General features: G+C 38.8%; 1 protein-coding gene across 2 annotated transcripts in view; it reads right to left on the reverse strand.

Moving 5' to 3' along the window:
* Positions 1-15,159, reverse strand: part of LOC106095933 (YTH domain-containing protein 1) — a 31,325-nt gene extending 16,166 nt beyond the window's left edge. For both annotated transcript variants that reach the window (XM_059360440.1, XM_013263381.2), the window contains exons 1-3: positions 15,040-15,159; positions 13,845-14,892; positions 6,061-8,897 (exon numbers count right to left, since the gene is read on the reverse strand). In XM_059360440.1, the coding sequence (XP_059216423.1) occupies positions 7,624-8,897; positions 13,845-14,709 (2,139 nt within the window). In that variant the 5' untranslated portion in view covers positions 14,710-14,892; positions 15,040-15,159 and the 3' untranslated portion in view covers positions 6,061-7,623. The remainder of the gene's footprint in view (positions 1-6,060; positions 8,898-13,844; positions 14,893-15,039) is intronic.
* Between the last annotated feature and the right edge of the window lie 1,282 nt (positions 15,160-16,441).

Here is a 16,441-nt window from a genome sequence, read left to right on the forward strand (position 1 = left end):
GGCAAACAGATGTTACTTTGCACTAAGTAAGCAGTTTAGAAACAAGGCCACATCTCGAAAGGCGAAGATTACACTATGCAAGACACTGATAATACCCGTGCTGTTATATGGTTCTGAAGCATGGGTACTTGTGAAAGCAGATGAGGCAGTGCTTGGAGTATTTGAGAGAGATTCTTCGTAAAATATATGGATCAGTCTGCGTTAATAGAGAATATAGGCGACGTATGAACCACGAGCTGTATGACGACGATAGCATAGTTACACGCATCAAAATACAACGGCTGTGTTGGCTGGGTCATGTTGTCAGAATGGATGAAGAAGCTCCAGCAAAGAAGTCTTTTGAAGGTAAACACGGTGGTACACGCAAACAGGGAAGACCAAAAGCCCGATGAAAAGATCAAGTTGTGGGAGACACCTCGAAACTTGGTGTCAGAGATTTTAGAATGAACGCAGAAGATCGAGGCGCTTGGAAAGCTACGTTCGGCTAGTAGAACAAATATTCTGTCATAGCCAATTAAAGTAGAAGTGTAGACCGATGTTGCAATTCAGGGTCTAAATCCCATAAAAAGCGGATTTATTGCCCGATTTCGCTGAAACTGTTACTTGTCAAAGAGTTCTTGGGACCTGAATATAATATGATCCAGTCAGGCCCTATTTAGAAATAACTATGGAAATGTTAGTGGAGTTATAATAAAATATGATAATTAATATATATATATATGGTTGTCGGTATCCAAAGTTCGGCACGCCCGAATTTAACACGTTTTTACTTCTTTAAAGATAATTCAGCATGTGTCCACATATCTTTCATCTATTTTAGAGTTATTTTGTAAGAAATTCATTTGCCTGTTAACCATTTAATTTCCAGTAGGTAATGGCGTAGGCAAATGTGGAAATTTTTACAAAATGATATTATGGTTGTCGAAGACAAAACTTCTTTTACATTTTTGGTATAACATAAGTCAAATTCTACTGTCAAATTTGACGAAAACGCTTGATATATAAGTTAATTGCATTCTTAACTACATCGCGCCTGTTTGTCGAAAGAGTATGGAACCTACTTTTATATTTTTTTTTATTTACCATAAAATTTTTCTATTTTAAAGCTGTCGAAGGCGATAAGTTACAAAATACCACAAAATGTGAAATTCGCCTTCGTCTACGACTGCTGTCGATTTTCGCCTTCGAAAACGGGAATAAGGTGGAATATATTCCATCTCATTCTTTATGGACTTGCTTTGATGAATTCCTTGCCTGACGATTCAACTTGATTTGCTGAAACGCTATCGCCTTTTACTTTGCAGAAAATTCATTTGATTTTAACTTTCTAAAACAAGACCTTTTTTTATTTATTTTTTTTTTTTTAATCAACCTTTAAACCTCAAATTATATTCTTATGTTCCCCTTTAAGCAAATTGAACCACATTTTTGGAAAAGGTTATTAAAAAATAAAAAAGGGAGAAATTTTCCGGAAAAGCGAGAATTTTTTAAGAAAAGCGGTATTGGAAAGCGGCGCGACAGATGGTCAACTTAGGTATACTGTGTTAAGATTAGCCAAAATTAGCAAGTAATAAAAACGCATTACGTTCGTCCAGGCCAAACTTTCTCTGCCCACAACCTCTTACGTCAAGTTCGGTGAAAACCTCAGTAGATATATCCAGATATGTTTCGATGTGGACGAAACTCGTCGGGGATGTCGAGGGCTCTAACACAAGTCATTGTCCTTGATCTTAAAACGGGAGATTGGCCCATATAGTAGTTATAACCAAATATTGTCCGATCTACATCATATTTAGGATGTTTAGGAGTAGATCGGTATTTATATTTATAAAAGCTATATACAAAAATAGGCCGATCTGGGCCACATTGAAAACGGATGTCGAAGAACTTAAGACAGCTCAGACAGACAGACAGGAAGAATACAATAGAGAGATCGGTATATATTACAGCTATATCCCAATTTATACGCCGATCTTAGCCATACTCGGTACGAATGTCAAGGAGCCCAACACAGCTCACTGTGAAACGAAATCAGATAGATAATATTGGTAAACATGACAGCTATATCCAAATATGTGAGCTTGAAAACCCAGGGACTGAGATCTGTTTTAGGCTGCCTGTACATAATACGGTCCTGATCCGGGCGATCACGGAATGCGTGAGGTGATGTGGAGGACTTTGAGGGTAAACATCTTTACGGATAGTAAACTGGCTATCAAGGGAAAAATTTTTTATTCACGCACGCTCATGAGACAAAAATTTTATCACGCCCGACTCACAAAACACTAGACTAATTAAAAAATATTTTTCCATGCGTCTCAAATCATACAGCATTTTAACGTACAAGTATTAATGTATAAAATGTATCAGCCCTGCATAACCACTTATTTGCTTTTTCATTTTTAGACAGATTCACACGTTGAGAGCATGCGAAAAATTTTGTGTTTTTTTATTCTTTTACATTTTAGTTCTTCTGAGTCAGAGCGTCTCGTGAGTTGTGCGTGTCCCGTGAGTTGTGCGTGTCCCGTGAGTCGTGAATGTCTCGTTGTTGTTGTTGTAGCAGTGTCTTATACACTGAGGCGGCACGTACAACCTGCTGCCATGAGTGTCTCGCGATTAGTGTCGTGAGAATGATTGATGATGATTTCACTCACTCACGCTCACACACGAGGAGTTTTAATTCAATCACGGTAACGCACGACCACATGATTATATTTAGATCTTACTCTCGAATCACATGACTCGCGTGACACGACAACTTACGACTCACGTGTACGCCTCTATTTCCATTGCCCGTCTTTCGTGCCAACAGACGTCGGTTGTTGTTGTTAGAGAGCACAAAAAGCAGATTTGACTGGTTCTGGCGTATGTCCACAGTGGCATGGGGCGGACTAATATCCGCACTCTCATTTCAACCTAACCTTACTTTACCACATCCAAATATAGACGGATCTGAGCCATATTGAACACGAAAGATGAAGTCAACTCACTGCGACAAATTTAAGCGAAATGGGATAATAAATTTGCCATTTACGGGCCCAAAACCCTCAATTGGAAAATCGGTATATATGATAGGTATATAAAAATATAGACGTATTTCAGCCGGATTGAAAACGGACGTCGAGGCGCCTCACACAACTCATTGTAACAAATTTCAACGAAATCGGATAATAACTGTGACTTAAATGGGCCTTAGACCTTAAACTGGCAAATCTGTTTATTTGGAAGCTATATCAAGTTATAGCCCGATATAGCCCATCTTCGAACCTAATCTGCCTATGGACAAAAAAAAAAAGAAATCTGTGAAAAGTTTCAGCCCATTTTCTTCATTTTTAAAGACTGTACCGGCACTTAGGTGGGGACACTGGAAAACAATTAAGTATTTTGTATGTAGCATTTGTATTTGATTTTCTTTTTCGAAGTTACTTTTTAGTTTTTAGTGCGCAAAACTAGCCGATTACTGGCTTAGTTGTATGTCTATAATGGCATGTGGCAGATTAATATCTGCACCCTCTTTTCAGCCTAACCTAACCTATCACACATTTTTCCTTAGTTTTGAATGTTCTTTGCTATACTTTTCATTGAATAGAAAGCTTTGAACGAAATGGTCTACAGCCGGACAATATCCTGCAATGGAATCTAAATAAGATTTCAAGACAAAAAAAAAAAAATAAAGCGCAAACAGACAAACCATACGAAGGGCACGTCGCATGTGGTGTAGGTTTCACTGCCTATATACAAAACATCACTGTCAGCATCAGCCGATGGTTGAACTCAGTGCAGGGAACAAATAAGTTCGGCAAAATTGTGTTTGTTTGTTGCTATTGGCATTGTTGATAAGTTGGATTTGAATGAGGGAAGTAAGATTTTACTTGTATTCTATTGCGCTTGTAAATCAAGTCGTCTTAAAGGGCCCTGTTCAAATTCAGATGTGTGCTTTGCAACCTACTCTAGTTGGGTTGGTATGTAAAGCACCATGATCCGTTTGATAAATTTCTGCTCATGAAGATTCTGACGAATCAGAAATCGCGACACAGAAAGCCAGAAAGTTTGAAAGTTCTTGGCTGTACTATTTATTGAATAGAAAGCATTGAACGAAATGGTCTATAGCCGGACAACATCCTGTAATGGAATCTAAATAAGATTTTAAGACCAAAAAAAAGAAAACGCAAACAGACGATCAAGAATATATATACTTTATAGTGTCGGAAATGGATATTTTGATGTGTTGCAAACGGAATGTCAAAATGAATATAACCCCATGCTTCGGTGGTGGTGCTTACGAATATAGAGAGTTTTGCAAAAGATGTTTGTGTTTGTTGCTATTAGCATCGTTGGATAAATTGGATTTGAATAAGGGAAGTAAGATTTGATTTGTTTTCTATTGCGCTTATGAAACAAGTTCAAATTCAGATGTGTGCTGTACAACTTACTCTAGTTGGAATTCATCTCCTTCTGATCATTTTTCTTGGTCGAAAATTAAATCGTGATAAAGGAAACCAGTCAAATGCTTCTAGCAACAACACACTTTTTGCTGACATTTAAATGTTTTTATGCTTTACTATTCTTTGAATAGAAAGCATTAAACAATGGTCTAAACCCGGACAATATCCTGCAATGGAATCTCAATGGGACCAAATAAGACTATAAATGTAGCCTTTTGTTAAAAGTTTGTAAGAGCAAAGGCCTACGCCTAGGAAACCATTCAAAGAAAAATCTGGAAATGGGATCGTTTATATTGTACAACATAGTCCCCTAATGCTGAAGTAAGTCGAAAAGCTTCGCCAAAAATAAGTTAATTTGATTGTTTAGCAAACCCTTAAACCCGAAAATGTAGGCATGGTAAAAACGTGTCTTTGGTCGGTAAGACCACATTTTACATAATCCAAACTTCAATCACAAAGTAAATACGTTTATCAAAACCACAATTTTTATCTTCAAGAAGAAAGGAATTACAAAGCTTTGATCTTATTTTGAAAAAAAAAAAAATCTAATAGAAAATTGGGAATATTCCCTTCGAAATGCACAAAAACAGTTCACGTTATATTAAATGGGTAATGGACAAAATTTTAGCATAAGAATTAATTACGCGTGATCTGGTAAGAAAATTCATCGCGCGCCTCTTCCATTGAGCGGCGAAGCTAATTTTTGGCTGAATGGATACGTTAATAAGCAGAATTGTCGATTTTGGAGTGATGATCACTTCTGGCTGATCTTCACACTTCTCCAAAAATATGCGAATCGTAACGTAACTGGTGAGGGCTATCATGAGATGATATCCAACTTTTTTTTGTCCAAAATGCAAAAGCTTGACTTGCACGACATGTGGTTTCAACAAGACGGTGCCACACAGCACACGTAACAATGGACTTGTTGAGAGGCGAGCTCAATTCGTCAATTTTTTTCGGCCAATTGGCCGCGTAGATCGTGCGATTAAACGCCTTTAGACCATTTTTTGTGGGGATTTGTTAAATCTAGTCTATACAGACAAGCCCGCTTCAATTCGTGAGATACCGGCCGAAATGTTGGGAAGAGTATGCCAAAATTGGACTAAGCGGATGGACCATTTAAGGCGCTGTCACGGTCAACATTTGCATGAAATAATCTTCAAACATTGAATTATATGGACCGTTCTATCGAATGAAATAAAGATTTCATGCATTTTTTCTGAATTTTATGTGTTATTTTTTTTTTAATTTCCTATAGCTCATAAAAAATCACCCTTCAGAAGATGAAAGATATGTCAACACATGCTAACTTATCTTTAAAAAATAATGGTTCAACATTCTTTATCAAATTATTCAAAAAATGTGACAAACTGTGGAGATTTTTCATTTACTTCTCAAATCGATCATTGAAAGAGCATTCGATTAAAAAACAAAAAAGAAAATTGATTTTGTTCTATTTTTTGTGATTTTTGATATTCGAAAGAAATGCAAAAAGTGGAACATCCACTCGGTTTTGCTTACCACTGTACATTAAAATTGTTTTCAAATAATCGCATATGCAGTTTCCTCTAAAACAATTTTGCGATATTGCTATAAAATTGCACATACATACATACAGGAAGATATGTTCGTGGGCTTCTTGAATCATCTGGTTACATTGAAATGGAATGTGTCAAGGATCCCTGAATAAAGAACTTCCTCTCTCTCTCTCTCTCACCCACTCCCTCGCTAGCTCGCTCTCTTTCGCACTTCCAAAGACAAACGGCAATGGTGAGAGATAAAAATGAAAAGACTGCAAGCTTAAAATATTGTGGGAAATCTCTAAAGTCTGAAAGACATAAAATATTAGATAATAAATTACAACAAAAACATACAAGATTATGATTATAATGAGCACAAAAGCAACATTTCTTGATGGCATTTATGAGCGATAATAATTATGATTATCGATGTGGGAAGGTGGGGGGCGGGGTCAATGTGTGTAATTCGGTATGAGATACACCACATGAAGTAGCTTCATGTTCGGATATTGCAATGGTCCATACATTTTGATTGTTTTTAGGGAACACTGCTTTGAATAGAATTCCTTTTTTTTTTTTGTTGGGAGGGGTGGTGGTAAAAGTCCATAGATGAATTTTAAGGGGTTATTTTGGTGTGTTTTCAACAAAAAAAAGTCAGCTTGCTGTAAGGAGCGGCAATTCGCCAGCACAGACGACCACAGTTGCTTTGCTTTAATGGGAATATAATAAACTTTTCATTTGTACTACGTATATGTGTAGAAGACATCATATACATACATGTATCCATTTATGTTATCACTTTTTGGTATTCACTTGTTTTAGGCACTTTTTTCTATCATTCATCAAGGAGGTGAGGATTTCCTTTCAAATTGTATCGTTTTCAAATCAATTATCTTGCAATAACAGAGAACAGTTCGTTTTCTTTGGTGGGGCGTAAGGAGGAGAGTATAAAATAAAAACGTCTCTTTGACAAAATCCCGTAAGATTTCATCGTTTAGTCAGTCTTTTGGTTGTGTTGAATTTGTTGGTACAACAAGTGGTTCTCCACCTTCTCTCTTTTTTTTTGGTTTCTTCTTGATATTGCAATAAAAAGTTCTTTAGATTTATTTTTTTATTTTTCTCTTTGAATATATATATTTTCTTTTTTTTTGTAATTCTTAAATGTTCTATAATTATGTAGGAAAGAACTAAATAAAGTTAAATACTAAAAATAAGTTTGTTAATATTTTCCATGAACTTTTCTCTTTCTTTCACACAATGCCTTTTTTTTGATCTGCGTAAGAAGATCTTCTTCTTCTTTTTTTAATGTTACGTTGTTTTGTTGAAATTGAAAAAATAGGTATTTAAAAAATATTTCGATTTCAATGCACTATTATTTTTTTCTCTTTTTCGTTTCTAGTTAAATTAAAACTTTTGTGTTTTTTCTCCTTTCTTTGATTTTGAACGTGTAAGTAAAATATAAATCACTAGTTATTTATGATTACGCGCGTAGTGTGGCGTATAGTGGATGATGCTGGTTCGCCGAAGTGGTGTCACGTGCCTCTTTATCGACAGATGGTGAGTAATTTACTGCACAATTCATTAACCGACTATTAATTCGAATAGTAATTAGGAAATCTTTATGTTATACGAGTTTGCGATGCTTTGTGTTACACTTAACGACGACTTCCCCGTGTATACCGACCACTACTACGTTCACTGACACCCCCACTGCGTATGTTACGGTCGCGCTCTGCGCCTCCACCTCCCATACGAGAAGAACCGCCTGCATTACCACCGCCACGGTGATAGTCATTACCGCGACCTTGACGATCACGGTTGCGATTCGCATTTGCATTGTTCATATCACTGTTGCGATTAATACGATACGTTGAATTAGGACCCGCTGTTGTACTAGTTGTTGCACTTGTTGTTGCTGCTGTAGTGCTGCTAGCATTGACACCAGGCGTGCTCGGTGGAAAGCCTGGTGGTAGGGATCCCGTTGGGAGACCAGCATGTTTCCAGGCTGCAAAATCTTCGAATGATGGCGCACCCTTGTCATAGCCTGGTGGCGGCGGACGTGCTGGCTGAGGTGGCGGATAGTCGGGCAGTGGTGGTCCATCGTAGTATCTGCCTGGAGGAGGAAATTCGTATATGGAAGCTGGGAGACCTGGAGGAGGTACAGCCGTTCCCCCTGGAGTGGGGGGTGGTATCTGACCGAAGGGTGGAACAAAAGGCAGTGGCGGCAACTGGCCATGCATTGTACGCATATAGTCGACCAAATAAGCTTCTGCAGCCGCTGTCGGTGTCATATATCGTTCCCAAGGCGGTAGGCCAGCATCACCGCCACCAGCTCTGGTTGGCCCATTGCCACTTGCTCCACCGCCCGGTCCTCCTCGGTATGGAGAACCACCCCTTTTGTAGCCACCGCCGGGATGACCCATATATGGTAATTTGTAAGTACGGTGTGAACCACCAAATCTTTTGTGACGCATTGGACCACCACCATCTCGATTACGATCACTTCCGCCACCGGAGCGAAAACTATTCGCGCGTCCGCCGCCGCCTCCTCCTCGTGATGATAAGCTCTTTGGAGGCTTATAGACCATACGTATGCCTTTTTCTCTCATCATTTTAGCCGTACTCTTGGACTTGCGTAAAATTGGTGTCAATTCAACTTTTTCATCTTCTGGAAAAAGGCGGCATAATTCTGCTCCGACCTTGGGTTCAATTTCTTGCCCATCTCGTCCAATTTTGACCGGTTTGCCTTCGTTCCATGAGTTATACAAGTGTGATGTACAGTTGAAAGAAAGTTCTTTGCGGCAAATCCAATCGATTTCGATCACACCACCCAATGCTTTTGCAGAAATACTGGACGGCAGTACCCAGTCTGGTTGCGGTATATCACGACTTGAGCTGGCGCTCATGCGGGCAAATCCAGCGAATTTTCCTGTGTGTATGAAAAGTTTAAATAAGTTCATTGTGTGATATAATCTACTTAATAAAAGTGTACACATATGTTATTCGTATCAGAAATGTCACAAAAAAGAAAAAAAAGAAAAAATTGCAATATAATTTTTAATCGCTTTAGTTAAAAAATTAGATTTTAATAAGATTTTCCTATATGTTAACATTTTTGCTTACTAAATACCAAATTTCCCATGAACAATCCATTAGAGAACAGAGGATACTTTTCTCATATCAATGAGTGCAGTCCAATTAAAGTTTAAGCTCAATGATAAGGGGCCTCCCTTTTATGTCGAACGGCATGTCGCACAGCGACAACACTTGGTAGAGAAGTTTTAACATGGCAGAAGGGAATAACCACCGCTGACCATTTTGTTGATGTTCACGCCGGGATTTGAACCTCTGCGCCAGGGTGGCCTCTTGCGTACTCACATAAAAAGTTAAAAAAAATCATTAATTTATATAATCAATTCTCCTAATCCCGTCATTCCGTTTGTAACACCTCAAAAAAAATGGCTCTGTGGCTAGAGATGACAAAAATACTTGTCATTTGGAATAAATGCAACTAACGTAACCATTCAATTCTAATCTACACAACTGCCTTGAATAAAAACACAAATGATTTTGCGGTGATGCTGATATGTATGTACGTACCGCTATGAAGCAAACGAACGACACCTGGGTTAAAACTACCACCGCATATACTTATCCTCATGAGTCTTTTGTATATGCGGTGGTATGATGAGTTTTAACATAAACGTAACGTCTGCCATTAGACTCACTTAAAAGTTTTTGTCCATTGCGTTACGACAGGAACAGGACAACAGGCCTTCTTGTTCGTACTGTTTAACCATCCAGATCGCTTTAAAAAGCTGCATAATCGGATCTATCTGGAGTCGAGTACCTTACAACTGTCTTGAACCTGTTTTTAGACACTCTTTTAATACCCCATGTCTGGAAGATGGGCGAGTGATCTCGCTACTGATGCCTGGAAAGGACCAAAGTAAGGGGTAGTCGTACAGACTGATCTCCCTACTCTCACTAGTCGCCAAGCCGCTTGAGAGACTACTCCTCCCCAGCCTCGTTGGAGAAATTATATTCGTCGAGCATCAGAATAGCTTTCGAAGACTGCATAGGACAACAACTGCTTTGCATGCCATCACCGCACACATTTGTCGTGGCTTGCCAAACTGTTTGAGGAAATCGCCAACACGTCCCTCCAGCCAGGGTTGAAACATTGGGTCGCGAATTATCTGTGTGGTCGCCGGTCATTTGTGGAATTTACGGATAAGAAGTCCAAGCACCGTAGAGTGAAACAGGGAGTTTCCCAAGGCGGGGTGATATCTCCGGCACTATTTAACCTCTACCTATCCTCCAGACGGCACAAAAACCGTATGATATGCGGACGATTGTACGATCATTGCATCAGACCCACCACCCATTGATGACATCTGCGATATTTCACTGCAAGAGATTTGAAGATATCTGATACGCGTGAGGTGAGTTATGAGCTGAAAGTGATAGTCGATGGTGTGACGATTCCGACCATCAAGTGTCCCAAAATACTTGGTGTCACATTTGACAGCTCTTTTACTTTCTCCACACATGTCACAGCAATTTGGGATAAGGTCAAAAGTATAAACAAGTTCCTCAAGGCACTTGCCGGCAGCATTTGGGGCGCAGACAAAGAAACCTTCTTGACCACGTACAAAGCAATTGGCCGGTGGAGACAAAGATCCTACCAGTGGGAAGACATAACTACATGCTAGCTTAGCAATACCTTTTGGGCTGTTATCGCAGAGACGATCGAAATCATCATTTTGTGGATAGATATCCACCGCCCAGAAGCCTAAAGGTAGATCTACATGATCTAGAGCGTTAGGTTCAGCGCTACAAGAGAGAACCTCTAGATCAAGCGGTCTAGACAACATTCATGCAGACACGGTAGCAGTCATTCATGCAGCACCTGCAGAAATTGACCTTCCCCGGCAAACCAGAGTAGTTCTGGCTCAATTACAATCCGGCAGATGCATCCACCTCGATTCCTACAGAGCAAAGATGTATGTCCAAAGTGCAGGGTGTATGTGCCGATTGTGTTGAAGGACCACCCGACATCTGTCACCTGGTTAAATGCCCAGCCAGACCAACTCGTCTCAGACCCAGATCCCTCTGGAGGCACCCCATCTTAGTCGCAGAGTTCCTTTATATGGATACTCAACAAAATCAAGCAGAAGAAATTTAGAACACAATACACTGCTACAACAACAACCACCTAGCCGGGGGCAACCGGGCGACCACAAGTTGCGGATGCTCCATATAGAGTAGCTGCAATTGCAGTCGCGGGCAATCAGCGGCATCGAGTGGAGTCTCAGTGAGAGGATGGGCGGCACCGGCTCTTGCGTAAATATTAAGTACATGGTGAATTACTGCAAATTGCAAATTTGCCCATGAATATTCCATTAAGGAACTGGGGCTAATTCTCACAAATCAACGAGTTATGTCCGATTTAATTTTAAGTTCAATGCCGCAGAGCGACGGAGGCCACCATAGCGCAGAGGTTAGCATGTCCGCCTATGACGCTGAACGCCTGGGTTCGAATCCTGGCGAGACCATCAGAAAAAAAATTCAGCGGTGGTTTTCCCCTCCTAATGCTGGCAACATTTGTGAGGTACTATGCCATGTAAAACTTCTTTCCAAAGATGTGTCGCACTGCGGCACGTCGTTCGGACTCGGCCAAAAAAAAGGAGGCCCCTTATCATTGAGCTTAAAATTGAATTGGACTGCACTCATTGATATGTAAGAAGTTTGCCCCTGTTCCTTAGTGGAATGTTCATGGGCAAAATTTGCAATTTGCTCACCTACAGGTGCGAACTTGTTCACGAACTTGCTCACCTACAACAACAACACCTACCTTCCGAAACGTCTATGTCCTGTCAGGTAATTTCTTTTCAGTAAGTTGCCAGAACTCCAACCTTCCCTCCTAACATAATTCTCATGGTCGCTCGACTTTACTCCTTGTGGGGAAAAAAACTAAAATAATGTTATATATATTTCCTTCACCATATGTACTTTTAATGGGTCGATTATGGATTGCAACCCAACTTCAGCTGAGTTGCCAAAGCCCAAATTTGTTATAGGAATTTCCATTTCTGTATTCAGTTGCATATATTTTTACAACTTATTTAGTAGCTGATCGCTCAAAACACTGATATTGATTGAAGCTGAGAAAAGTTTCCAAATTTGTACTAGTTTTGACAACTGCGTAGGCTTGCGAAAGGACATGAAGCTTCAAATACAGATTCAAAATGAATTCATAATGAGTTTTTAATTTTTGGTAAGGAGAAGTCACCCTTTCTCCCGAAAGGGTGATTTCTCCTTGTGTTAAAAATTCTAAATAGATAAAATTTTATTTTTAGATATAAAATAATAAAGTTCAAAAATTAAATAGCTATCAGTTCTTATTTTTTATTAGTTTAAGTTGCAAGGGGTAATTAGTTTTAGTCAGTTTAACCCTAGGGAGCGCAGAAAGGGCTGCCCGGGCCAATTTTGACTTTTACGGCTTCCCTACAATTCATTAAGCATTCTTATGAAAAGGGAACTTAATGTACATATAAGTAAAATTAAGGATTCTAAGTTAATTAAAAAAGAAAAATCATAAAATTTTGAATTACTTTGGTCATTATATGCTAATGAAATCAATACCTACGGATTTGAGCGGACATGGTCTGGCTGGACCACAACATTCATTTCGCAATTTCTGGTACTGTCGACAGATTTGGTTCTGAAGCTTGGGTACTTGTGAAAGCAGATGAGGCAGTGCTTGGAGTATTTGAGAGAAAGATTCTTCGTAAAATATATGGACCAGTTTGAGTAAATGGAGAACATAGGCGATGTATGAACCACGAGCTGTATGACGACGATAGCATAGTTACACGCATCAAAATACAACAGTTGCGTTGGCTAGGTCATGTTGTCAGAAAGGATGAAGAAGCTCCAGCAAAGAAGTCTTTTAAAGGCAAACACGGTGGTACACGCAAACCGGGAAGACCAAAAGCCCGATGGAAAGATCAAGTGGGAGGAGACACCTCGAAACTTGGTGTCGGAGATTTTAGAATGAGCGCAGAAGATCGAAGCGCTTGGAACGCTATTCCACGTTCGGCTACTGGAACAAATGTTCTGTCATATCCAATTTAAATAAGTAAGTAAGGGAAGTAAGTCGACAGATTTAAACCATCTATGTAAATTATTTAGCTAAGAACAAAGTTGACTTAATTTGAAACTATGACATTTATTCGTTGTCGTAAATATTTTATTTTTATTTATTAATGTTTTTATTCCCACCACCATAGGATGGTGGAAATCACGATAGCGGTCGACCGAATAAAGATATCGGCTTGAAATTTTGCAGATGGACTTCTTGTTGATGTGGGTCGTTGGCGTCTAGGAGCGGCCGTTGTTGTCCGATTTGGCTGACATTTTGCACAAAATGTTTTTTTGGGACTTCCAATAACCGTGCCAAGTGCGGTCCAAATCGGTATCTTAAGTTCCTGGAAGCCACAATTGTTACCCGATTTGGGTGAAATTTTGAACGGAGTGTATGGTTTTCGGTCTATAAGGTGATATAGATGCCATATCCTGATTAGTCTTCTTCGGCCCCTAGAAGCTTCAATTTTTGTCTCATTTGTCTGAAGTGTGTGCTCGTCGTTAATTTTTGTTTTAAACGATTATAATTGAAAAAGAGTTTATGTTAAAACATTTTTTAACCAAAAATAAAATTTCAGAAATCCATTAACATTTTATAGTTCTTTAAAAGTTGTGGTCACGTCCGCTCAACAATGTAGGGTTAAACATATTGTAAATACATATGTACATACATTTAGCTTAAATTTACGAGCTTTTATAATATAATTAAATTTCTTCTATAACTTACCGCTTTCATTGACGGAGAATATAAGAAGTACATTACGTGACTCCTTGAATGCCTGCGTTAAATTGGCATCGTTCTGCGGCAATGTGGCCCATACATTTTTGTTCTTTGACAATGTAACATTGTCTGCGTTATTTGATTTGATCAGAAAAAAACGAGTATCTCGAAAGAGATAGTTTAGTTTGGTCTTGTAGTCATACGACGAAACTCCTTTTGTGCCAGATCTTGATGAGGAGGTTCTTTTCTCGGGCGTAGAGTTTTTTGATGCATTTTTGCGTCCATTACGCTTAATGTTTGCAGCAGAATCGGAATTTTCTGATTCCGAATCGCTATCGTATGTAGCGGATGCTGTTTTGGGTTTAGCGGATTCATCATCACTTGCATCACTTTTAACGCTCCCACTAATATTGGCACTATTGCCCGACACATTCTGACTGCCTTCTATGGATTTTTTACGAGACTTCTTCGAAGAGCTTACAATAGTGTCCGGTTTAATGGGGCCTATAAAATCCTTGGGCTCATCCGTTGTTTTGCTATTGCTATCTTTCCTCTTTTTTGAAGGACTTTTGCCGTTTACAGTCGATTCTTTGGAGGGAGATACAGAACGTTTAGCTGCCTTTACCTCTGCAGTACCTTTAGATGTTTTCTCTGGCTTTTTAGTTTTATTCTTGCGCTTTGCCTTTGACTCACTAGAGTGGTCAGAACCCACAGAACTGATGCTTGGCTGCGAGTCTGAGGAATCGGAATCAGATGAAGCTTCACTTCGTGTATCAAATGAGTCATCAAAATGCTGCAGCTCTTCCGCAATATCAGCCTCGTTCTCATCTAAACCCAAGTGTACTGCATCCATGTCTGCCATTATTTTCATCAGAGTTCCGATTAAACTCTCGTTGTAGTCTTCCGTTCAGTAGCAAATGGGGTACAACACACAATTAAACATATATGTTTCTGTATATAAGGGTATTAATATACACGCAATCAAGGTACTGCTAACTACCCGTGAACGACTTATGCGGTTCAGGTTCTCTATTTTCTACTTCTTTCCCCTCCTCTAAATTCATTCATTAAATTGATACGATGACAAGCGGCAGAGAATACACACCATAATTTTGTAAAATAAAATGTATTCGAAATACGGAAAAGCATAGGAAAAATAAATCAATATTATGATATCACCCTTTAGGGTATACAAACTTACATTGTTTATAGAAATTTTAGCAACAAAAACTACTTTAATGATACAAATTTTCCATTAAGAAAATAAAGTTCTTTCGTCTCCGTTTCTCAATAGATACCGAAATGAAGAAGCACTTTGACAGTGACAAGATGGCTTGGCTTTGTAACGTCAGAAATGTCAAATTCTCGGAGCTGTTACTTAAATGACGCGCATGTGGCTTTTGCATGGCAAAAAGATGCTTGACAAAAGGGGCGTTCGTATACTATTTACGTAAAAATATGTTAATTAATTCCAAAATGTTTACACTTACAAGGTGGTCTCAAGCGGACAATTGAAAACAGCCGGCCAGTTTTACGCTTTTAAAATGTCTATTCCTTGTTTACATTCACATCAAACCATCCCATTTTTCGCACGTTCTTTTGGGTTGTTTCATTTACCAGTCTGGCGGATTCGCTAGCTTAAATCTAGTACTGACTTAGACTTTTCGGCCGAACAACTGCCAAAACGGACTATAAAAATCTGATGACGAAGAAAATGCGAGCACATTCCATAGAAGTGGTACTGAGTTCTTAAGTGGATTTTAAAAGAGCTATAAGAATTTATAAAAAATAACACATAAAATTCAGAAAATGCATGAAATCTTTATTTGAATCGATAGTATCCACATAATTTGATGTTTGAAGATTATTTCATGCAAATGCTGACTGTGCCTTAAATTGTCCATCCGCCATCCGCTTATAGTTAAGAACCATAACACACCCAAACATCGAAAAATGGAACGAATTAGTAACATTCTCAAAATCAGAGTTGCAAAAATCACTGATTTTGGAAGATAGTGCACTCAATATTTTGTTGTTGAGAAACTGACATTACCTGTAAATTAATATATATTGTATGAATATAAGATAAATTCGTTAACAGGTAGTGCACCGCAAACGGCTGAGTAAAATTTTTTCTCTCGAAATACACTATAGTCAAACAATGAAAAATAGAGCGAACTAGTAACATACTCAAACATTTTCAAAATCAGAGTTGCACTAATAACTGATTTTGGCAGATAGTGCACTCAATATTTCGCTGCCACTACCTGTAAATGAATATATCTTGGTATAGATATGAGCATTAATATAGTCCACAAAAAATAGTCTAAAGGCGTTAAATCGGATGATATATGCGGCCAATTTACCGGTCCCGAACGTGAAATAAAATATTTACCGAACTTTCCTCTCAATAAGTCCATTGTTACGCGTGCTGTGTGGCACCGTCTTGTTGAAACCACATGTCATGCAAGTCAAGCTCTTGCATTTTGGGCAAAAAAAATTGGATATCATCTCACGGTAACTTTCACCATTCACAGTTACGTTACGTCTCGCATCATCTTTGAAGAAATACGGTCCAATGATGCCACCAGCTCATAAACCGT

Source organism: Stomoxys calcitrans, chromosome 1 (assembly GCF_963082655.1).
Source record: "Stomoxys calcitrans chromosome 1, idStoCalc2.1, whole genome shotgun sequence".
Lineage (NCBI taxonomy): Eukaryota > Metazoa > Arthropoda > Insecta > Diptera > Muscidae > Stomoxys > Stomoxys calcitrans.